The 24,906-nt window shown below is 37.1% G+C and overlaps 3 protein-coding genes across 5 annotated transcripts; 1 reads left to right on the top strand and 2 right to left on the bottom strand.

The window, feature by feature from the left end:
* Positions 1 to 150: 150 nt before the first annotated feature.
* Positions 151 to 3,355, bottom strand: LOC109101398 (39S ribosomal protein L1, mitochondrial-like). Its single transcript, XM_019114763.2, has 9 exons — positions 3,230 to 3,355; positions 2,788 to 2,905; positions 2,389 to 2,653; positions 1,362 to 1,445; positions 1,159 to 1,230; positions 876 to 987; positions 690 to 787; positions 487 to 568; positions 151 to 315 (listed from the first exon to the last, which is right to left on the bottom strand). The coding sequence occupies exons 1-9, from the start codon at positions 3,258 to 3,260 to the stop codon at positions 218 to 220; spliced, it is 960 nt and encodes a 319-aa protein (XP_018970308.2). The 5' UTR covers positions 3,261 to 3,355; the 3' UTR covers positions 151 to 217.
* Positions 3,356 to 4,226: 871 nt separating this feature from the next.
* LOC109101768 (CCR4-NOT transcription complex subunit 6-like) lies at positions 4,227 to 17,817 on the top strand. 3 transcript variants are annotated; one of them, XM_042724425.1, is made up of 14 exons: positions 4,229 to 4,387; positions 6,474 to 6,570; positions 6,686 to 6,807; positions 7,064 to 7,250; positions 7,547 to 7,632; positions 7,754 to 7,843; positions 7,926 to 7,994; positions 8,082 to 8,239; positions 8,601 to 8,755; positions 9,341 to 9,492; positions 12,298 to 12,525; positions 13,146 to 13,348; positions 13,516 to 13,721; positions 16,936 to 17,817. In XM_042724425.1, exons 3-14 carry the CDS (start codon positions 6,696 to 6,698, stop codon positions 16,970 to 16,972), a joined length of 1,683 nt encoding a protein of 560 aa, XP_042580359.1. In that variant the 5' UTR covers positions 4,229 to 4,387; positions 6,474 to 6,570; positions 6,686 to 6,695; the 3' UTR covers positions 16,973 to 17,817. The 3 variants fall into 3 exon arrangements, with proteins under 3 accessions (XP_042580360.1, XP_042580358.1, XP_042580359.1); XM_042724426.1 differs by lacking the exon at positions 6,474 to 6,570 and having other exon boundaries at positions 4,227 to 4,387; positions 16,939 to 17,817; XM_042724424.1 differs by lacking the exon at positions 6,474 to 6,570 and having other exon boundaries at positions 4,227 to 4,387.
* LOC109101399 (interleukin-8-like) lies at positions 17,807 to 19,063 on the bottom strand. The gene is made up of 4 exons (XM_019114764.2): positions 18,942 to 19,063; positions 18,492 to 18,624; positions 18,150 to 18,233; positions 17,807 to 18,036 (listed from the first exon to the last, which is right to left on the bottom strand). The coding sequence occupies exons 1-4, from the start codon at positions 19,003 to 19,005 to the stop codon at positions 17,994 to 17,996; spliced, it is 324 nt and encodes a 107-aa protein (XP_018970309.1). The 5' UTR covers positions 19,006 to 19,063; the 3' UTR covers positions 17,807 to 17,993.
* Between the last annotated feature and the right edge of the window lie 5,843 nt (positions 19,064 to 24,906).

Genomic DNA, 24,906 nt, shown 5'->3' with positions numbered 1-24,906 from the left:
TGACATTCCATACCACCACAAATTGATCTCCAAATCTTTAGCAACAGGGGACTTATTGACTACAATGGCCAATCAACCATGTTGCCTCCATAACTAAAACATGCTACTGTAAAAATTGGCTTCAGAATAAAATCACACACTTAGACAACATAACATTTACCATTTTAATTACAATCTATATGTTTTGTACAATGCAAATATATACAAAGCAAAAATGTCATGCCTTTTTCTCTTCCTGTGGTAATAATTCTTCAATTTTAATGTGCAAACCTTCACTTGACCTGCTGCAGATAATTGCTCGCTCAATAAAAGGACCTGGAAGAAAAATCAAAGACACAATACATTTTATTCATATCAAAGAATAGAATAGAATACTTCCACCTAATAGCCAAAGGAACTCAGTCTAGGCATCTGCACAGAGAACAAAAGAATGTGACTATAATCAGAATTTGTGAGGTGGTTAGGATAATAAATAAAATTACTTACCAAATTCTGCTGGTTTATGGCTTGCCACATCTTTTACAATGGCATGAATGTTTTTCAGAATATACTCCTTTGGCATGTCCAGCTGTTTAAAAATAAATAAATAATGTTAACAAGGTGGGAGGGGGTGAAGATACCACCCTGTCCTCTCTTACTTTATTACTAATAGAAATGTCTGTCACACAAAGCAGTTCAATGTGACTTACTGTTGCAACTTGTGTGTTAACATAGATGTCCTCAACCATGTATTCATGACCACTCTTGAATAATGCAAGCATTTTGGGAATATTCATTCCAACTGATCCTGATGAAAGAATCACAGAGAGCCATTTAACCTCTGGGTTAAGTTGCACATTAATAAAACATGCCTGATACATGTGAAACTCACTGACCTCTCTTGCTCTTGGGAAACTTCTTCCTCAGCTTGTTCTTCAAAGGGAGCAGCTTTTGTACAATGTCTGGCTCAGCCAAGTAAAAATCTGCTGTGATCTCATCAGCTAAAATCAATAAACAACAATTAAAAAAAACAACAAGAAAAAAATAGGTAATAAAAAAAATCAAGCCAGTGGGTACTTTTTGAATGCAATTCAAATAAACAGTCATTTTTTACACAGGCAAAGCTTTAAACAGTATATGTAGGAATTATATTTCTAGGTTATATCTCATGAGCTTTACCTTTTCAACCAGTTCTGCTCCACCTGCAACTGCTGCTCCATTCTCCATCGCTATCCTGGCTTGATCTGGATTCTGTAAAGCCGTAACTCTACATTACTGCATGTAAACTGTACAGAATGCTTAAATGCAGGTGTAAATTAAATCAGTTCAGTTAATGACACCTGTCATGTTTAACATAATGGACCATAGAGTGATTATCCCACCTCAGTGAAAACCACTATTTTGTTGATATCCGACTTGAAGGAATGTGGTAAATGGATTGTGCTAACAAACGGATCCACTTTTTTCTGAAACAAAAACAACGGAATGTCATTAAGGTTTAAAGTTCTGTTGTTGCAGTTATAAAGCTGAGTGCTTTTCTTAAGCACTGCAACAACACTAGGGAGAATATTTACTCAACCGGCAAGAGTATTTTTCATCCAGTTAACTCAAAATAACACTCTTTGTAGTTGATTTGATAATATAATCAATTCAAAGTGTTCCATCACAAGAACAGACAGACTTTTGCATTAGTCGCACATTAAATGTTTTTTAACACCACAATTCATTAATAATTTCAGCAACTGTTCGGATTTGAACCTTTCCTTTAAAAGGTTCAAGAATCATCAAGATATGGTGTAGAACTTTTGAACATGATGTATTTAAGTTTTTTTAAACATGAACAACTCTAATTTGACAACTGTAACGAAAGCACAGAAGAGCTTTTGTGGATTCCTGGGACATATTTTTAGCAAACTAGTAAAACAATTTGCAGATTTAGAATACAAACTCTAGCTCAAACAAATACATTGCTGTTCAAATGTTTGGGGACAGTAAGACTTTTTTGTCTTTTTTAAATTTTTCAAAAGTGACAGTGAAAACTTTAACATTACTTATTTTTTTTAATTAGCACAGTTTCCACATAAGTGGCACAGTTTTCAACACCGATAATAATAAGAAATGTTTCTTGAGCAGTAAATCAGCATACTAGAATGATTTCTGAAGAAACACGACTCTGAAGTCTGGAGCAATGGCTTCTGAAAACTCAGCTTTGCATCACAGAAATAAATTACATTATTAATAATAATGGATGAAACAAACACATTAAAAAAGAAAACTGAAATAATATTTAAATTGAAATAATATTTCACAGACAGTATGGTGAGCATAATTTAGAAGCAAAAGCAAAGTTAATATTTCAAGCAAAAGTTATTCAAATTAGGCTTAAAAAAGTAACCACCCAAAACGTACCTTTTTCTCCAGCTTCATGTCTAGACGTAGGTTAATGTACACAGGCTGGTTTTCAGGACTGAAATCCAGCTTCTGAAAGTTCTTCAGCATTTCAATGGCCACGGATGTCTCATAAACAGGTCTGGGATAGTGCCGCACCATGTACACATCATCTACCGGAGCCCAGGCTGTGAGTCCATAGGGTTTATGTCTGTTCTTGTCATCAATCTTTTTTCTCTCTTTCACTGCCTTCTCTTGAACAGTCTCCTCTTTCTTCTCTTTCTGCCTACAAAAAGTGTTTTGATGAAAATGATTTTGATTCTTTACATATTGTTTTTTTTTTATGGTTGCTAAAATTTGTTAGCATGTCAAACACAAAATCTACAAATGTAAAGGCTAAACAGTGTAAAAAGAACTCACTTGGCGGCGGCAGCAGCATAGGACCTGACAGGCTGCTGCTGGCTGTGTGCAGTCAGAGAGCTGCAGGAGACAGGAGCAGCTCTGCATGTGAAGAACAGACTCTGACATCTGGGTACAACTGTGCGTCAGACAGCACACAGGAGTAAAGCAGAATTAAAAAGAGGGGGTCAAATTACATATGAACATGATTACATTTAATTAACCAATTAGTAGTTAAAGAATAATCAAAATGCAATTATCCTTTAGACACACTGCATAAATTCCTGTAAGCATAATTAAACAGATCGTGGTCAAAGCTGTTAGCTTGTGTACGTTAGAAGCACAACGCGATATTTAACACTCAAGTATTCTGCACATGACTATCTGCATGTTAATAATCTCTGAAAACATATCGGAATGTACAGTACATAAGCGAAATAGTCTGTAACGTTTCTAAACTGACCTCTTAAAGCACTCCTCGAGAGGGCAGCCATGTTGACAGACTGAGTTCTGTGTTACACTTAAATTTCCCTTCTGAATCATCACCCAGCGTTAATCGTTCCCTCTCATAATATCCCTATGATTGTGTCGTGCGCATCTAGCTTTTGTTCAAAAATATTGTGCATACTGAATTTGTATACACACACTCACATGTTTTATATACTACAATAAACAATGAATATGTTCGCTATATAATTTACCTCCTTTTCCACCATCGTCTTGTTTTAGTAGATTTTAGATCTGCTAAAGGGAAAAGGAAAGGGAAACAGCAACAAAATTCTTGTTTTTTGCCCCATTTATATCAAATAATCCAAAACTCCTGCCTAAAATATATAAACGTTCCGAGCTAAAGGTAAAAATGCAGAATAAGTTCTGTTATAAATTCAACTTTGCAGGTTTATATAAAAAATCCGTATAAGAATATGCTTATTACCTATACGTTTGAAGGCATACTATAATAAAACAGAGCTGTATATATCGTATTTTTACAAGAGCACAATGTTCTTCACTTCAAGCCGTGTTTCTGTGTAAAATTGCAAGAATCGTTCTTTGAGTCGGATTTTAATGAATTGATTGAACCGGTTCGCAAAACCGTTCCGAACTGTTCATTCACGAAACGAACTGAACCGGTAGTGCTTCTCGATTCACCTACTCACTGTGAATTTAGCATTGTTTAATAAAAATGTAAATTTAAGTTTCAAATGTTTGTAAGGTTTTTTTTTTTTTTGATGAATCACGGCTGCAGCTAAATGAACTAGAATATATTACAAACACCCTTATTAATAGAACTAACAGCAACACGTGCTAACTGCCCATGTTGGAACTTTATGGAATGTTTTTATAAGACTTTATAAAATGTTGTGCGACGTCAGGGGCAAGTGACGCAATTGCGTAATGGCGTAAAATACCGCTTTTTAAAAGCTGCCTGTTCAAAAGAACCGATTCGCGGAAACGAGTCGGACTTCTTATAGTTGTTTGTAAGGGGACTGTAGACTGGAGCGGAAGCTCAGAGTGTTGTCCTTCCTTCTACCCGAGTCTCAGGATGAGGATCGGTCGCAGTTTGTCTGTATGTCTCTGATCATATCACACCAGCAGCTCCTCACCCACCCCCCGAATGCAGGTAAGAACCTACGTAACTTACTGCATTCCTGCGTGGTGCTTTTGCGTTCTTTATATCTTTGGGTGTCAAATACGCCTGCCGTCTCCAGCTTAACATTACCTCGAGAGGATCGGCTAAGGAGACGGTGTGTGCTGTAACTTAATAATCACGAGAGAACAGTGTTTCAACCCATTACACAACACATAGTTTCTCCTGATTAATAGATGACCGTATTTGGTGATGAAGATGAACGTCTGACCTGGTGGCACGGCCAGATCTGCTCCTGCTGTTCATGTTGTGCTTGTCAGCTCACCAGCCAAACTTAATCTATGTAAATCGCAACTTTGTGCATTCACCGACAAAGCAAGAACAGCTAATAATAATAGCCTTACATAACATATACCTCGTTATTGGAGTAGTTGACAACTGCACTAGGTCGTTGGTACGCTTTTAACTGTAACGCGAAACACCGCGATGTTCACCAAGCTAGGTTCAGCTCGGAACGTGTGTGTTTGTTTTATTCATAGCAGTTACTTAGTAACTTCAAAGAGCGGGTTACGTAACGCCTCGGCTGTCATTATCGTGGTCCAGCGTTCATTTGCATAAGCGCCATGGTGTTCAGGCAAATCACTTTTATTGTCACATGACCATATACACAGGGCTTTAGTGATAAAGACCACAAAATTCACAATACACACACTGAACTCAATGCGCACATAATGTATACTTCAATATAGAATTATATATAGTGGCATAAAAGAAAAATAGATAATTTCTACCCATATAATGTATTGTTGACTATTGCTACAAATATACCCTTGCTACCAACTGGTTTTATGGTCCAGGGTCACAAATGTACAATGTTGATTAGAATTGAGAAATACGATTGTGCTGAATGATGGTCTGATATATACACTAATATGAATATGACATCTAGTCCAAAGACCAGTTGAATTAATAAAGTGCCTGAAGTTCTGCATGTAAGAAAACATTTACAAGCTACAATTGAGAAGCAGGATATGTTGTACCCGAACAGCTCTTTGGCAGTGTGCTCTTGTGTATGTAACAGCTGCGACTCAATGATTACAGCGAGCACACCGCATGTTCTTTCTATACAAGGCAAATAAGGGCAGCCGTCTCGTCTGTTTAAAAGCTCTCGCTGGAGGTTTTACCTATTAATAGGGTGTTATCTGAAAGTGCCGCTTTGCTTTCATCATTTACAGCTGAAAGGGATTGATTTAAAAACAGACACACACACAAAAAAACTACTGTAACATCTCCAAAGTTCAACTAAGTTAAACTCTTGTCAGTGCCCTAGACTGCCATAATGTTTTGGCTCGGCATCAGAGATATCAGCTACTCAAACAGTTCAATGTATCAGAGTAAACATCAGCTGTCTGTCTCTCAGTAAACACTCAGGATCTCACATGTTGGCCTGGTTTCTAGAACATGCACTATTGTTCAAAAGTAATTTATTTTATTGTATTATTTTATTTATTTATTTATGCATTATGTGACAGTAAAGGGATTTATAATTATTATAAAAACTTTTTTATTTAAAGTAAATGCTATTCTTTTAAACTTTCTATTTATCAAAGAATGTTAAAGAAAATGTATCACAGTTTTCACAAAAATATTGAGCAGCACAAATGTTTTTAACACTGATAATAGTAAGAAATGTTTCTCGAGCACCAAATCAGCATATTATAATGATTTCCAAAATTGAATATGGCAATGGCTGCTGAAAATGTAGCTTTCCTTTCATGGGGATGAATTAAATCTTAAAATATATTTAAATAGAAAACATACAATTACATAAAATTGTAACAATACTTATAATGTGTTGTTTTTAACTGTATTTTTGATTAAATAAATGTAGCCTTGGTGAGCATAAGAGACTTCTTACCAATCCCACACTTTTGAACTGTAGTGTAGATGATATGTTGATATTTTACAGCTTCACTTGGTATCTGTGCATTCATTTTCTTTAGCCTTATTTTAAATTAAACTTAAGCAATCCTTACTGATGTTTTTACTTTGCACAAGTCGAAGTGCAGTTGTTAGTTTGTTGCCTGATTTTCTGTACATCATGTTTACGTCATGTCAGTTTGTCTAAGGGCGATCTGGCTTGATCTGAGGCCTTAGAGGAGTCCTAAACTGACCACTACAATTACAAATATAATGCCAGCTGGCTCATAGATCAGGTTTCAACTTTCTTACATCTTCAATGATTTCTTACAAATATTTTGAGGAAACCAGTGACATATTGTAACAAAGAGAAATGGTGACAAATCGTTCATTTTCTTTATGTATTTTCAGATTAACAGGCATGCCAAAGGAAAAATATGATCCTCCAGACCCACGCAGATTATATACCATCATGTCAGCCGAGGAAGTGGCCAGTGGCAAGAAGTCCCACTGGACCGAGTTGGAGATTTCTGGTTAGTTATTATTATTCAAATCTTTGGCCTTATATCGCAATTCATAATTCATCAACTAATTTTTATGAATATGCTACTGAGGGTACAGTACACTGACATGAGAGAAATTAATGAATAAATCGGTGAACGTGAAAGCCTACTTATACTAAACTACTTTTTTGCTGATTTTATCCAAAAGTGATGTACATATCAGTATGTGTGTTCTTTGAGAAATTTGGAGAAAAATGTTTACTCTGTCTGTGATTTCTTGGTATAGGGCGGGTCAGAAGTCTAAGCAGCTCACTATGGACTCTGACCCATCTGACTGCTCTCTACATCAACAACAACAACCTGAGCCGGCTTCCTCCTGAAATCGCAAAGCTACCCCATCTCGTCTACCTAAACCTGTCCTCCAACAAACTTCGCAGCCTGCCAGCAGAGCTCGGCAACATGGTGACTCTCAGGTATGTAACAAAACGGTCAGATTCCCATCAGAATGAAGATAAGTAAAACAGTCCTATTGGCCTTTCAGCATTATTACAGATTCTTAAGGACAAGTGCCATTATTATTTTTCCTTTTACAACAAAACATTAATAGACCAAAAAATGTAAAATAGACAAAATATATTAATAAACAAATAAAAAATTAATTAGGATGTGACTAAACTGGACTTATAAATAGTTTAGGCCTTTTTGTTATACTAAACAGACACCTTGTTTTATTGTCACATTTGTTTCTTTCTTTGTGTTTTTTTTTTAGGGAATTGCTTTTGAACAACAATTGTTTACGAGTTTTGCCTTATGAACTTGGTCGGCTGTTCCAGTTGCAAACCCTTGGACTCAAAGGTAACGCTTTTTTTTTCCTTCTTTTTTTTTTTTAATCAAATGTTGTTTTATATCAAGCAGTACATGCAGAACAAGCATGCAATGTTTTTTATTAGGCCTGAGAACAATATTTCTTTCCCAGGTAATCCATTGTCCCAAGATATACTCAACCTGTATCAGGAGCCTGATGGAACAAGGAAATTATTAAATTACATGCTTGACAATCTTGCAGGTAATAATGGACACAGGTACATAGCTGCTTATTAATACTATACAGATAAGTTATTCATTTAATTTTCCCCTCCCAATATTAGTCCACCCAGAACAACTCCCCCAAAGACCTTGGATCACTTTGAGGGAGCGAGACCAAATGATGCCCACAGGTACCTACTGCTAGCATCCTCTCACTGGCTTTTAAAAATCATGATTTAGCGAGGAGCAAAGCTAATATACAGTTTTTGTGTCCTCAGCTGTGTTCACAGTAATGTGCTACAACGTACTGTGCGACAAGTATGCAACAAGACAGTTGTACGGCTATTGTCCCTCATGGGCCCTTAACTGGGAGTACAGGAAGAAGGGCATCATGGAGGAGATCACTAACTGTGATTCTGACATCATCAGCCTGCAGGTATGAAGCTCCCATTTCAAAATTAAAAAGGAAATCTCCCTTACAATTAGAAATGTGTACACTACCATTTAAAAGTTTGGGATTGGTAACATTTTTTAAAGTAGTCTCTTATTCTCACCAAGGCTGCTTTTATTTGATCAACATAACAATATTGCAAAATATTATGACAGTTTACCTTTCAAATATGTTACCTCTCATGCCTGTAACTTTTAATATGATAAATGAATATATAGTTATATATTTACATAAAAAATGAAGCTAAATTATTATTATGTGTGAACAAGTACATTTCACTTGACGTGTGAGGGGTTTTAATATCAGCAGTGTTTTATACTTTGCTCTAATGCTCATTCATGTGCAGGAGGTGGAAACAGAGCAGTACTACACCTTCTTTCTGGAAACACTGAAAGAGCGTGGATATGATGGCTTTTTCTGTCCAAAGTCTCGTGCCAAACTCATGTCAGAACAGGAGCGGAAACATGTGGATGGCTGTGCTGTGTTCTTCAAGACCGAGAAGTGAGAATTCCCTTCTATTTTCTTACAAGGATTAAAGGGGTCATGAACTGAGAAATCAAAATTCGCTTGATATATTTATTTATTATATATAGAGGTCATTGTGCTATAAACGCATTCTGTAAGTTTCAGAACTCAAAAGTTTCTCATTAGTCTAAAAACTGAAAATGACAGGTTGTGGCATGTGCCACTCTATTACATAATAGTGTGACTAAACACCGCCTCCTCAGAAGTAGATCAACGCCTGTTCTACATCACTGCATGTTTAGCCCCGCCCACAGATTCACGCACATAGTTGGTAAATGACAAACGCAGGTCTATGCAGAAACCAAATGATAAACTTTATTTGATGAACTTTATTTTTAATAAAGTTCCAGACCACGTCAATAAGAAATTGGTCCTTTGTTTGTCAAAACAGGACAGAAAAAAGCCTATTACCTCTAAATTATTATATTTTTATGTAAAAAATTTTGATAACATTATAAGTGGACCTCAGAGAACAGAGTAAAATAATAAAAAAGGCAGTTCATGACGCCTTTTAAAGTGAAATGATATTAAGCTCATGTATTGCACTTTTTTACTTTCTAGATTTGCTCTGGTGCAGAAACACACAGTGGAGTTCAATCAGGTTGCCATGGCAAACTCAGAGGGCTCGGAGGTTATGCTAAACAGAGTCATGACCAAAGATAACATCGGAGTAGCTGTCCTGTTGGAAGTGAAGAAAGACTTGTTTGCTAGTGGTAAGGACCTTGAGTGATGAATGTTAACGTTGAAATAGCTCAATTTAGGTTTCCTGTTCTTCATGGACACACCATCTGTTTAGCTTTGTCCTGTAGATGGCAGTAAATCACTACATTAGACATGTTTACATGAGAGGACGGTAAAAAAGTGAAAGTGAAAGTGACATGACCTGTGGGCAAGAATGGTGTCCCATACACACACCGTCAACACACACCCGGAGCAGTGGGTTGCCAATCCTGGTATTTTGAAGGTGGAGAATAATTACTGTCTCTGGAAATTAATGAAAGTTCATAACACAGATTATTTGTCAGTAGAATTAATTTTGACAGTAAAAATGATTCAACATAGAATATGTAGAATTTGTATTTATTGATGAAATTTAATTTTTTACATTTTGCTGTGTGTGGCAAGTTAGGAAATTGGTGGATATTGACCACTTTGAAAATAACATCAGTAGCATTCTCTGAATGTTTTACAAGATGCAGCTGTAAGTAAAGTAAATAAAACATTTATGTCTGACAAAAGTTTGTAAGCCAAGTTAGTCATAAGCAATGTGCTGCTCTTAAAAATAAAATTAACTTCAATGGTTGAATTCAGTGCTAGGTTGGATTTCAGTGATAACATACTTTCTATTTCCTTCACGATGCCTCAATACAATTTATGAGCATACACACTTTGTCACACGTGTTGGTGTGTAAAACAAGTGCACAATGAAGGAGATATCAAAATAGTTATTTTAATGATCCACAGGAGAAAAAGGGCACATCCAAACACAAATCCAAATAATCTAACATCAATAGTGGACAAAGCAAAACTGTAGAACACATATTTTAAATACTGGGAATGTAATCAGTAGGAAACAGAAACAGGTGTGGGGCTAATTAACTAAACAAGAAAAGGAACATGACCAAATAAGGAAACTCAGTTAGAACAGAAGTCCATAACTGTGACAGTTCGCCCCCTCCCGGAACGGTCCATTCCCGCACCGACAGAAATAGTCCAGAGGAGGGAGGGTGGGGGTTCAGGGGGCAGGCAAGGGGCAGGCAATGGAGAGGGAGCATAGACCATAGTGCCAGGGTGGAGTGGATGGAGGGAGGAGCCCGGAGCAGGAGGAGCCAGATGGAGCTCCAGAGGCCAGCCAGGATGGTGGCCTATGGTGGAGTCGACGGCGGGAGGAGTCATGGTGGAGTAAGAGCCGACAACACCAGGGGCCAACTGACAGAGACTGAACCGATGTATAAGGAGCCCAGGATGGAGCCGAGCAGACGGAGAGCCAGGGTGACACGGAGGATCCAGAGGGCCGAGGCGGCGCTGAAGGCACAGGCAACCGAGGCGGAAGTGGGGCTCCGGAAGACCACTGCGGAGCTGGAGCGACTGAGGATGGAGGTGGAGCCGGTGGGAAGGAGAAGCCTAACAGAGCCAGAGGGATGGAGTGACGAGGCGAAGCCAGAGGAGTGAAGTCCCAAGGCGGCAGATGGTCGACGACTGACCAAGGCAGAGCCGGAGGGACGAGGGAGCCCGGTGGAGCTGGTGGGATGACGGGCCATGGTGGAGAAGAGGGAGCTAAGTGTAAAGGTGGAGCCAATGGGTCGAAGGACAGAGGTGGAGTCCGGGTTTGAAGGCTGGAGGCGGAGACAGGGGATCCTCACACCAAGGCGGAGCTGGAGACTGGAAGTCCCGAAGTGAATAAGAGCACCCAGATGGCGCTGACTGAGGGTGAGCTGAGGGGCTGACAGGCACCAGCAGAGATAGGGTTGAGGAACTGGTCGGGTTGAGAGGAGGAGGGAGAGGGAGGCTGGGAGGGAACACAGAAGGATTGGGCTGGGCGAAACCAATGGAGACGCAGGGGATTCAGGGCTGGGCGGAGACACAGGAGATTAAGGACTGGGCGGAGCCAGCGGAGACACAGGAGATTCAGGACTGGGCGGAACCAGTGGAGACACAGGAGAATTGGGTAATGCCTCCCCAAAGCAATCTATTAAATCCATCTGGAAAAGGTCCATAAGTTCCTCATTGTCTTGTCCAGTGACCAGTTGCAGCTCACCCTCAGTGGCGGGATTGCACGACGAAGGAGATATCAAAAGTAGTTATTTTAATGATAAGATTTTAAATACTGGGAATGTAATCAGTGGGAAACAGAAACAGGTGTGGGGCTATTGGTTAGAGAATTGGACTTGTAACCAGAAGGTTGCAGGTTCGAGTATCGGTGCTGGCAGGAGTTGTAGGTGGGACGGAGTGAATGAACAGTGCTCTCTTCCACCCTCAATACAAGGCTGAAGTGCCCTTGAGCAAGGCACTGAACCCCCAGTTGCTCCCCGGGTGCTGGATATATAGCTGCCCACTGCTCCGGGTGTGTGTTCACGGTGTGTTCACTTCTCACTGCTGTGTGTGTGCACATATATCATTAAAATCAAAATCACCAACTAACAGTAAATGTTACCATACTCGGCAAATGTCACTTAATGACTTAATGACTTTCACTTAAACAAGAAAAGGAACATGATCAAATAAGGAAACTCAATAAGAACAGAAGTCCATAACTGTGACACACTTATTGATGAGTTTATTTTATTTTTCTGCTTTATTTCTTCATTCAGAACATATTCTTCTTTTTTTCCCCTAAAATCAATCTACAATATTGTTGCGTTTTCAGAAGATTGAGATATTGATTACACTTTGCAAGCAGAGTTTACTGTTCATATTCCGCTTTTGACTTCCTTTGAACTGGGAGCAGCGACTTTGATTATAAAAGATCTTATTTAGATGTTACAGCTCCAATTAATTTTACTGGTGTTATAATGCAGGTTTAAAGCAGCCTTCAGAGAAACAGCTCCTGCTGGTAGCTAACGCCCACATGCACTGGGATCCGGAGTACTCGGATGTGAAGCTCATCCAGACAATGATGTTCCTGTCTGAGCTGAAGAGCATCGCTGAGAGGGCATCGGGATCCATCAACTCTGCATCACCCACGTCAGACACCAGCTCCATCCCTATCGTCTTGTGCGCTGACCTCAATTCGCTCCCTGACTCTGGTGAGCACTGTTTGGAACTGCTTATTAAGGATAAATAATTAGAAGGAATGGGGAACTCACTTGGGCAATCTTTATTGTGTAAGATCCAACTAAAATGAGTCCAAGAGATCCGAACATGAAAGCAAGCCATAATATAGCACCCATGGAGTGAATGGCAGGCCAACTACCTGCCATCCACTCCATGGGTGCTATATTATGGCTTGCTTCCAACTGCCTTTTCCGTTCCTTATTTAGGATAAGCGACTTGTCCACCTGCTGCAATATTAAAGGTTCATATTAATGGTTCATCCAAAAATGAAAATTCTGTTGTTTCAAATCTGTATGACTTTCTGTGGAACACAAAATAAGATATTTTAAAGAATACAGGACTTCCATTGTGTGGACAAAAAAACCCACTGAGATATTTCTCAAAATATCTTCTTTTATTTTCCACAGAAGAAAAAAAGTCATACAGGTTTGGAATGACATCAATGTGAGGAAATGACAACAAAATTTTAATTTTGGGCGTGAATTACCCTTTAATGTAATTTTTAAGAGAAATATTGACATATATTTTTGCCTTGGATTCAGCATGAAGCTCTTGTCTTAGCATTACTAGGTTTCCTGGCCTTTCTTCACAGGTGTGGTGGAGTATCTGAGTAATGGTGGAGTTGCAGAAAATCACAAAGACTTTAAGGAACTGCGTTACAGCGATTGTATAACCAACTTCAGTTGCAACAGCAAAAATGGCAAGCCTGATGGCAGTATCACGCACAGTTTCCAGCTGAAGAGTGCCTATGAGGGGAATCTCATGCCCTACACCAACTACACTTATGACTTCAAGGTCAGGAGATATTTAGGTTTCACAATTTTAGTGAACCATGACATGCTTCATTATTATATTGCACAGAAACCTGTGCCCTATAAGGCTGCTGCTGGCTCCTGAATTGAGTTTATTGTCAGCGATCTTTATTTACTCTCATTTAAAACATGCTTTCTCCTTTTTTGTAGGGTGTGATTGACTACATTTTCTTCTCTAAGACACACATGCGTGTTCTGGGCGTTCTGGGTCCACTGGAGACTCAGTGGCTGAAGGACAACAACATAACGGGGTGCCCCCACCCACACATCCCTTCCGATCACTTTTCGCTCCTGGCTCAGCTGGAGTACCAACTGCCCTTACCCCCCCTCAACGGGCTGCATCTGCCTGTCCACAGGTAGTGCAGCCCCCCTTCCCCTACTCATCTAAATCCCCAAACCATGGACGAACCCCTATGACGAGCCCTTACAAATATAGGCACACACATTAAGGAGTGAAGTACTCACCTACTTTGTTCCTTTTTAACCTTTGCACAGGATTATATGATCTTGTTATTATGTTTTCCAACTTGAAAACAAAAGCTTAATACCAAATTAGGGTTGGGATTCTCTGTTTGGTACCAAACAAATGCTGCTTTCAGGGCAATCGATCTGTTTGTCTGAATTTAAATGTGAGATTGTATAAGCCATGTGTCAGTATTTGGATGCTAGGAATGTGTAACTTAAGGGAAGACCAATCATGAATCATAACAATGTCAGCAAGTGTGTTACAAAAGTGATTTGAGTGATTCAATCAGCATCCCCTTTTAAATTCCCCTTCGGCATCTTTAAATCTTTATGATGGCATTCAAATTCTGAAATTTCCCAGTACGATAAAACCACATTTTTCTCTTCATTGTGCAAGATCAAATATTATAGTAGTTACTGCATCCTGTGCATTACAAATTCAAGTTCCCCTATATGACGTTACTGCAGGACGGATTTGCATTAAGGTTGAGAAAGTGAGAAACTGCAGTAAGGTTGGAATTTTCAGCAATGTGTTAAAATTGAAAATTCTTAATAGTGCAATTTAAAGTATTATGCAAACTTGTCTTTAAGTCCAAAATGTACACTATTAAAGAGGATCCCAGCCCTACTGATTATAACCCATCTGTGCTGTTTTCTCTTGCTGCTTGCATCGGCATCTAAATCACATCACCGTACTGATGTATATTTACACAATACAAAGTCCTCCCTGCCTCAATGATGTCATCATGTCAGCGAGGTCTCCAAAGAATCTCTGATTGGCAGGTGGTTGACATTATTGGGACAATTTATAATTGTTACAGAAGACTACCTAGGAGTTTACGGCATAGTTCACCCAAAAATGACTCAAACCTCTATGCCTTTATTTCTTCTGTGGAACAGTTTTCATTTTGGGGTGAACTATGCCTTTAACTCAGGCTAATTCAGCTTAGTCCGGTTGTTTCGCATTTGTTTCAGTGGTAATGGATTGTCAGCTGCATTGGTACAGGATGAACATTAATTTATGTTTAGAGATGTAATTTTGTGATTTGTTGGAGAAGAGAAATGACAAGAAATGTCATTTTATTTGTTTGGCACAACTACGAGCATTTCCATAGTTAGAGGCCTTTCTCACTGTTATATCTACATTTTTATGGGTTTCAAGGTTGGCAAGACATAATCATTTGCTAAATTTCTCTAAAAGCTGTAATACACTTCACAACTTTTAAAACTGAAACAGATGTTAAACAAACAAACTTATGTGTTCTTCTGAACAAAACAAACTCATGCAGAAACGTGGCATTAGCTGTGTTTCCATCCACCTATTTTTAGCATAAAATATCGCATAAAAAAAAAACTGGATTGAAATGCCAAGATGCAAATTCTGATCTAAATGCTTTATAATTAACTCCCAGAACTGCGCTCCCAAACAGCAGCCTCCGAAAATAAGATAACATCACCGCATTTTGTCTGCATGCATTAAGTTGTATACTATATACAGTGCCTTCTCCTACTGCAGCAAATGTAATTTTTCTTTGTGATATTTAGCACAACTTTATAATCAGGAAGTTACGATTTTGTTCTCTTCAACTCCCTGTATGGAAACGGTGCTTTAGGCCTATTCTGTGATTTATGTTTTATGCGATATTCCAAATTTGCGCACAAGTTTAATTTGAAAAAACATAGCTAATGTTAGAGTCTCAGCTTTAGGCGTCATGCCTAACGACTGTTGAGTGAATGTCTGATACATATGGCACACAAAAATTAGAAACACTTCAAGAGTTTCAAAGTCATCATCTGATTGGTTGAATTCTACAGAATTTCCATGAGACACGTCTGTAGCGTTCTTTAACTTTCCAACTGGAAATAAAGATGCCGTGGCGCCAACCCCCCTCATGGAAGAACAAAGCCGTCATATTTAGACAATGGCTGCTAATCAGGATCAACTAAATGCTAGATTTTTAAAAGTATGTGAAATATGTAAAGTTTGCTGCATAGACTCTATAAAATAGGTCCAAGAGTTTTACACACTGGTCTATTACTGTGGGGATATTTTCACGTCCCTAAACATAACGTGACATAAAACGTGATTGGTTCCTTTACCTTTCAGTCATATGGCATCTTGGGTGGTCCTTGGCCACTTCCCAGACCTTCTACCATCAGTCTGGAAGTGTGGCTACGCGAGACTAGAGAAGCATAACCAAAATAAATCAATATGTGTTGAAAAATTGGCTCAAAAATGATTGATATGCTCAGACTGGACAGATTCATAGTTTGAAAAAAAAAAAGTCTGTGCCCATCATACACTGTTATTTTCTGTGAAATCTGTCAACTCAAATCTGCATTTGTTCTGACTTTAGGCAGCTAGTGTTAACTTGTCAAGACTGTAAATCTGGGCAAAAGTTGTGTAGTGCATTGCAGACTTTATCTGAAAATGGGCAAAAACTAAGACATTTTCTAAAGCTTTTTTGATGTCAGTGGCATTAGTGTTGTTGTCTGTCACATGACTACTGTGGAAACATTTCCCTGCATGAATTCTGACTTCAATAAACTGAAAGTCCTTTGTTCAAGCTAGCAATCATCAAAATGTTTAATGCTTAAAGCTTCTTGAGTTAAAATTCAGCAGAATTTATGATGTTTAACCTGTGAAGAGAATAGGTTATTGGTAGTACTTGCCTGTTCAACACATCCAGGCGCACATATGTCTATTTGGACAAAGCTATAGCTTTCCTAACATGCTTTGGCAGACTGTGCCTTGTTCTGTTTTGAGCTGGTCTGAGTTAAACGTTTCAGAAGGAAAGGTCAGAGTTGCTGAAGTTGACTGTTAAGTGTTGGACTGTGTGCTGCATGTTACTTATCACTGCCATCAGACCTTAGAAAATAAATAATAACCACACGGATTAACTCCCATCCCTGTTAAATTTAATGACATTTTTGATTAGGTTTTTTAGTCAGCAAAAAAATTTTTTGACATTGCATCATTTCTAAAAGTGGAACGCCTTATAAGCATGAGTGCTTTCACTTTTTTGTCACTTTTGCAAACTGATTGATAAGTAGAGCATTCCTCTTTTATCAAACTGTGCCTAGTCTGAACCATCTTTTCTACAGCAGTACTGCCTGTGAAAGCAAGACGCTTACAGAGTGAGCCAGCACCAGCATCCATCCCAGCACCCTTCCATCCACTCATCCATTCATCTGTCCATCTCTTCTCTTCACCAGAGAGACATGATGACTACTGAAGTGGACGTGATCCAGTTATAATGTTGTTGTTGTTATTATTAAAATATGTCATGGTCAGCAGTGATAAGCCAATTTGTTTCGCAGAAATGGCAGGATCTTAAATCTCTCTGTTATGAAGTTGAGAAAATTACCATAGTTTCCCTGGTTAGTGGTAGCAGTATTTTTGTTTTCTGATGGTTACTTGTATACGTTCTCATTACAGAAATTCCCACTGAAAAACCTGAAATATTTCCTCTTGGCAAATGGTCTAACTGGACAGTTATTTTAATCCAGATTGATGAACAAGCAGTATTTTTAAACTAGTAATAAGCATGTGGAAAATAGCAGTAGTCTTTCATTGAATGTGTATTATGGCAGCAGGGTTTGAAGTCAGTCTTGATGACAAATTCAAATTATGGAAGAACTTGCATGATTGTAAGATGATGTAAAGCATTGTTTTGCCAAGAACCTTGAGACACAATGATTAGAATATCCAAAAACGAGCATTTCCTAATGTGATGATAAGGCTTTATCACTGGATTTTCTCAATAACTTTGAGTCTTTTTTTCATGCAGTTTTTCCTCAGCTGAGGAATACACATTTTGTAACTCTTATTAAGTCTATAAACATATATGGTGATTATATGGGAAAAAAATCTTTCTGTTTGCAAATGTAAATGGTGCTACATGTGGCCCATTTGTAAAACAAGAAATTCTCAGTCTTGTTCTAGTCTCCCACCTTAAAGGCAATAAAGATGTCATTTTAAAGAAAGAAGGTTGTGAGATTTTTATTTCAAAATAATAATTACAGATTTTGTAGACAGACTGTTTTAATTTGTGACTGCGTAAATATGGCCTAATAACATTCAGCACATTTCTGTTGGTTGTTTGAATGAAAAGGAATAACTGAAAAGTAGGAAATGGAAAGTTGTTCTTGTTTGCGTTGATTTATGCCGCAGTGGGCACAGCAGTTTCCTTTGCGTTTCTTTTACTGTAGGAAAAAGAAACAAAAAAGATGACATTTAGACAATGCATAGAAAGGAAAAAAAAGGTCAAATCAAGATCAGACAGTCTTGATTTGGGGAGTTTAGACTTAAACCCTACCTCCTCATTACTCTTGTGATGACATTGTTGATCCATCGTGCTGCAGGGTCTATGCAAATTATTTGGTTGTCCTTTTTGGTAATCCTAAGGCATTTAAAAAGATTTCATAAACATCTGCGACAATATGTGCCTGTCTTACACAAATCTGCCTAATATGTATGGGCAATAGGTGACATTTATCTGAGAGCTGCGTGGGCTAAAGAGAGAATGATGTAACATTTTTGAGAGCACTGAGGTTTGTCAGAACAGAGGAAACATGCACCCCTTTGCACATTTCCCTCATGTCTATAATTGAAGTATGTGTGTGCCACCAATGTGTAGAGGCAAAACATTATGACTCACAAGATCTCGGTGTAGCGACAGTGTGCTCCCGGAGGCACAATCTCAATCCTCTGGAACACCCGAGATGGGATTACGGATGAGGTGGTGGTCACACACTGACACTTGTTGACACCAAAGCCTTCCATTGGCAATGCTAAAAGAAGCCATGTGCATAGTTAGAATTATATTTCTCTAAAGAACAATGTTGTAACCATTTTATCAGAAATAATGAATGCAGAATAAATGGCTAATTTGTTAAAAAATAATTACATTTTATACATATTATAACAGTTGATCGCACAATTAACCTGCAGTAAATTAAAGCACATTTTAACAGATCCACTTTTTAAACTTTGAAAGCACCTGGTTTATACAGACTATTTTCTGTTTATAAAACACCACATAATATTGACCACACAGAATGCACAAATAAAATGAAATAAAGTCAAATAAAATAAAATAAACTCTTACCACAGAGAGTTGTGAAGCAGCACACTGCAGTAGCTGCCAGCAGTACGAAAGAGAGCAGTGACATGTTGAGGATGAGATCAGTTGTGTTGAAGCAAGTCTAGGACAAGAGGCGTCTTCTGCCCAGTTTATATTGATGCTCAGAAGAGGAAGTGATGAACCTATAATAGCAAGTGGGTGAAAAAAAATATGCTTATGAGTTGGAATTTTACTGTCGGGGAAAATAATTATATAGCTTTACTATTAAAGGAGGTGTGCGGCTACTCATAATAACTGCACATAATGTAATATTACATTATTACTGTAATAAAATTTTCATAATGGAATAATTTTCTCAAAACGTAATCAAATCTTGAGCTCATAATGTTATAATGATTTTTCAATGTAATAACAATTTTTCACATGATGTAATAGGTTATCGTATGAGAAATGTATTATATTATGAACACACTGTGGCAACTTATAATATAGTCACAGTTCATAAGGAAATACCAGCACATAATTTTAAATTAAAATTAAATTATTATTACATTTACAATATCATAATTATCTTTCTATATAATAAATTTGAGCACAAAACATAATCATAGTTTTATTAAGAGAAAATTAGGCTACATTGTGAACTTTTATTTTTTATAAAAAGCTTACTCATTTTGTGATTATGACGTTTAATTTTTGAGATGTAGGCCTGGTTTCCCAGACAGGGCTTAGACTAAGCCAGGATTAGGCCATAGTTCAAACATTCTTCACAGGCTGTTATACTGATGATTTCCCTAGTTAAAACCGCTTATAGGCACAGAAATGATGCGTGATTGTAAGGTGTTTTTTTTTCAACATATCTTGTGATGTACATTCATGTTATAACTTGTATTAAAGTGAAGAATTGTTCATTTAACTTACGGTGGCCATATGTGCCATTCATACGGGACACGTCCTGGCCGGGATTTTTATATTGCCTGAAACATCCAAAATGTTTAAAACATGCAAAGTAGGATTGCCAACTGTTCCCGAATTTATCTCTTCTGTGCATATTTGCATTTGAGCTCTGGAGAGCATCAGATGTTTTTATTCACAATGTTTTTAGCATTGAGCAATGTAGCTAATCACAAAGTTTGACTTTATTATAAGTATAATAATTTAATTATGACAATATTTCAATATTTTTTGTCCGTTTATAATGTAATACATTTCTCATGATGTAATAATTGTTATTACATTTTGAGACAATTATTACATTATGAACATTTTATTACAATAATAATGTAATACTTATTACATTATGTGCAGTTTTTACATTATGTGCAGTTATTACATTATGAGTTGCTACAAGGTGGGAAGATAATCACATGAATTAACATTATAATTGAATATTTTAAAGTAATTTTCTGAATCTCAATTGTTAACTCATTGGTGATAATAAACAAATGGTAAGGAACTTTTAATGAATTTATTTATTTATTTATCTATTTGTTTATTTATTATATTTTTATCGGATTAGTTATAAAATCTCACATATAGCCTACTGCATAAGATAAAAACAACTCACAAATAGAAAATAAATTATTAGGCAAGATATCCATACATCATTCAATCAATGACCTACAAAAGGGGGGAAATACATTTACTGATGCATAAAAACATTTTCTAAATGAGTTACTTTGAGGTTGCATATTTCTTTTCTTCTGCACGTCACAACTGTGCAGTCTTAAATTATTATTTTATCTGTTAACGAGGGCTTTCACTGTTTTACTTTGGAACCTGGTTTTCATTCTCTTGAAATGATGTGAAATGTAACTTTCAGTATCATGTTTTATGCCTTGAGCGAGACTAAAATGTGATGTTCCCTCACTCTTTCAGCACAAAAGTGGTTTGAACTACATTTTGTGGCCATGATTATCTCCCAGATATGCTAAACATAACTATACTGTCATCTGACATTTGTGTTTTGAGGTCTGATTTGACTGTTACAGACAAAACAAAGCTTTCTTTTAAAGCTGATGCATAATAATACCGTAATGCAATATATCAAAGTTCAAGCAGCATAATCAGGATGTATGTATGTTTGTTCAGCACATCCCACAGATGCTCGACTGAATTGAGATCTGGGGAGTTTGGAGACCAAGTCAACATCTCAGACTTGTTGTGCTCATCAAGCCATTCCTGAACCATGCTTTGTGGAAGGGCATTATCCTGCTGAAAGAGGCCACAGCCACCAGGGAATACTGTTTCCATGAGAGGGTGTACATGGTCTGCAACAATGCTTAGGTAGGTGGTACGTGACAAAGTAACACCTACATGGATGGCAGGACCCAGGTTTCCCAGCAGAACATTGCTCAAAGCATCACACTGCCTCTGCTGGCTTTCCTTCTTCCCATAGTGCATCCTGGTGCCATGTGTTCCCCAGGTGAGCGACACAAATGAACCCGGCCATCCACATGATGTAAAAGAAAATGTGATTCATCACACCAGGCCACCTTCTTCCATTGCTCTGTGGTCCAGTTCTGATGCACATGTGCCCACTGGTGTGATGAAGAGATAATCAGTGTTATTTACTTTCCCTGTTAGTGGTCATAATGTTATGCCTGATCGGTGTATATGTATGTGTGTGTGTGTGTGTGTGTGTGTGTGTGTGTGTGTGTGTGTGTGTGTCTGAACTTTGTGAACTACTTTGTGAGGGCCAAAGACATAAACTTTTATTTAAGACTAAAAATGACTAAATATACTATCGTCCAAACCAACACCTACCCCTAAGCCTACCTGTCACAGAAAACATTCTTATATATGAATGGAATGTTGATTACACTATATTTTAAGTTGTCCTTGTTACAGTATAATTATACATTTAAGTACTGAGTAACATTAATTAACTACCTGTACTTACTATATGGTTAGGGTACGAATTATGTTTGGCTTAAGGGTTACTGGCATTTAATTAAGCATAATAATTTGTTATTATAATAGTAAGTACATGTAACATGTAGCAAGGACACCTTAAAATAAAATGTTACCAGAATGTTTTAACATTTATATACATATGCATTTTAATATACATTTTAACATTTTTATATATAATAAGAACCTTATAACATTCTTATATGTTACATTCTTATGTATATATAAAGCTTAAATTAAAATAAATATAAGTCAAAGTTAAGTTAGGTTTCTGTGACAGGTAGGTTTAGGGTTGGTGTAGATTAGGTCCATAAATTGAGTTTTAACATTCTATATATATATAAACAATTATTATCATTTTGAAGAGGACCCCACAAAGTAGTATAAACAAGGGTGTGTGTGTGTGTGTGTGTGTGTGTGTGTGTATGTATATATATATATATATATATATATATATATATATATATATATATATATATATATATATATATATATATATAATATATATAAACTAAAAAAGGCAATGCAAAAAATAAAGAAGAAGAAAGAAAGAAACACATTTCATGGAATCTTTCAAATAAAGATCCATAGTAAAACTTATGCAAGTAATATAAATAGTTTTTACATTCAAGTATAATTAAAGCTTAGACTCAGATTCCCGTTAGATGGGAATTTTACTTTATTTTCCTGGTTGAATAATTAGTGTATTTTACTGAAACTTGTTTACCAAAATAGTTTGATGGTAAACACAAGTGCCTTTTTGGACAGACAGAAATTGCAAAATAAGGAACAGAAAATGCTGCCTTTGTCAAGCTGAATATTTTGTCTATTTTCAGACAGCCCTGACAAAGTGCTGTCATTTCTTTACCGTAATGGACTCGTAGAATTTTTTTTTTTTTACCGGCAGGAATTGTAGGTGGAGGAAGTGAATGTACAGTGCTCTCTCCACCCTCAATACCCTGACTGAGGTCCCCTTGAGCAAGGCACCAAACTCCCAACTGCTCCCCGGGCACCGCAGCATAAATGGCTGCCCACTGCTCCAGGTGTGTGTTCACGGTGTGTGTGTGCACTTTGGATGGGTTAAATGAAGAGCACGAATTCTGAGAATGGGTCACCGTACTTGGCTGTATGTCACATCACTTTCACATATACATTCCAAATGCTCTGTTATTAAATTAAATCTACAGTGCAAACAAATACTGCCCAGGCCAATTTAAGATTTTAATGTGTAAATCAAAGAAGTATATAAATATGAAAAGATGTTTCAATTCAGTCGTCATAGTTGTCATTTGGCCATGATTTTTAAATACCCTGATTTAGTTTTAAATAATCTGAACTTTGTCAATAATCGAAACCTTTGTCTCTAGCTCCCAAGAGATCTTTTGACTCACTTTTGACCTTTACAGTAACCTTTTTGTCTACATGTATATAAGCCTACATGAACCAGAAAAATAAAAATCTTTTCATGTTTATTTTAGAATGAAAAAAAAAATGCAAATGACAGAAACTCAAGCTTTCATCTGGTTTTGTTTAATTCAAAAGGAACATTTGTTTTTTTCAGGTGCAACTTATTCTTATAAATCTTGTCAATTATGTATTCTAATACATATTTTGTGAACAAAAATATATATTTTTTTAAAGGTATGGCAAAATGATACCTTAAAAATGTATGGGCATTGTTACTGTGTGTGTGTGTCAGGATTGGACCTTCTTTGTTGTGTTTTGCTCCATGTCCTTCCCGTGACCCAGTTTCTGCCTCATGTGCCCTTATTTGGTCATTCCTGATCCTGTCCACGTTGTCTCTTAATTAGTCATTCTGTTCACCTGTGTTCCTCCCAGTTGCCTCCTTAAGTCATGTATTTAGTTCCAGTCTGTGCGTTCCTCCTTGGTTGGGTCTACCAGATGTGTACGTGTGTTTTCCTTCCCTTTCAAGAGTGGATTTACCCTGTGTGTTGGATTTAATAAATGACAGTTTCGTTTATCCCTGGCTCCTTCAATCCTTCAGGCAGCGTATCTTGACAGTGTTTTATTGTACATGAATTACAGGTGAATTATGTTGTTCTTGACATTTTTCTGAAAACCATGTGGTGGAAATTACATTTTAAGTAATTTTTTAACTTTTTCCTTTAAGTCAACTCCCTTGACTTGCCAAAGCTATTTTTATAGCTATCATTTGATGTATGCACAGCAATAGATTTACCTTGACTTTTCATTATGTGTATCAAATGTCTCATATCATGCTTGTCATTGTCATTCTTGTCACGTTGGAAAACAAGTACAGTAACTTAAACTCTGGGACAAATATAATAAAATGATAACTGAAATGTTAAATATTCATATTTTACGATACATTTTCATAGTTAAAGGGAAAAAACTAAACCTATACATTAAAAACAGTTGAAAGGTAGCCAAAAACGGCCAACACCAACACCCTGGAAACATCCTGCTGATTGCACAAAATTTTCACTCTCTCTAGAGTTGATTCCTTTATTCTTGTGACATTTTGCTGATTTGGGTTACTTCTTCACTCATTCTAAGTATTCTTAACAGTTAAATTTGTTGCAGCTCTGTCTTCACTTTTCTGTTCCTCTTCAGTTCTTTTGTTATATAAAGCTGATAACCATTATAAGGTTAACAAGATAAAAAAAAAGAGAGAACCATATTTTCCTTGGCTATTGGGTTAAAACATGGTACTAAAACTGGGGTTCTCTCTCTCTCGCTCTCTCTAGGGTTTATTCCTTTATTCTTGTGACATTTTGCTGATTTGGGTTACTTCACTAATTCTAAGTATTCTTTACGGTTAAATTTGTTGCAGCTCTGTCTTCACTTTTCTGTTCCTCTTCAGTTGTTTTGTCATATTAAGCTGATACTCATTAAAATAAGGTTAATAAGAGTTAAGAAAAAAAAAAAGAGAGAGAACTATATTTTCTTTGGCTATTGGGTTAAACCATGGTACTAAAACAGGGGTTTGAATTTGGGGGAATGGGGCCCAGTGGTGCCTCAGCACACTTTCAAGGGGCTGCAAGTTGACATCATAAAAGGTTATTAGAAATGGTTTCAGTGTTTTCATTAAAGT

This window comes from Cyprinus carpio, chromosome B5 (genome assembly GCF_018340385.1).
Source record: "Cyprinus carpio isolate SPL01 chromosome B5, ASM1834038v1, whole genome shotgun sequence".
Taxonomy (NCBI): domain Eukaryota; kingdom Metazoa; phylum Chordata; class Actinopteri; order Cypriniformes; family Cyprinidae; genus Cyprinus; species Cyprinus carpio.
The sequence above is the reverse complement of the archived record's forward strand: the minus strand, read 5'-3'. Positions and strand labels throughout refer to the sequence as shown.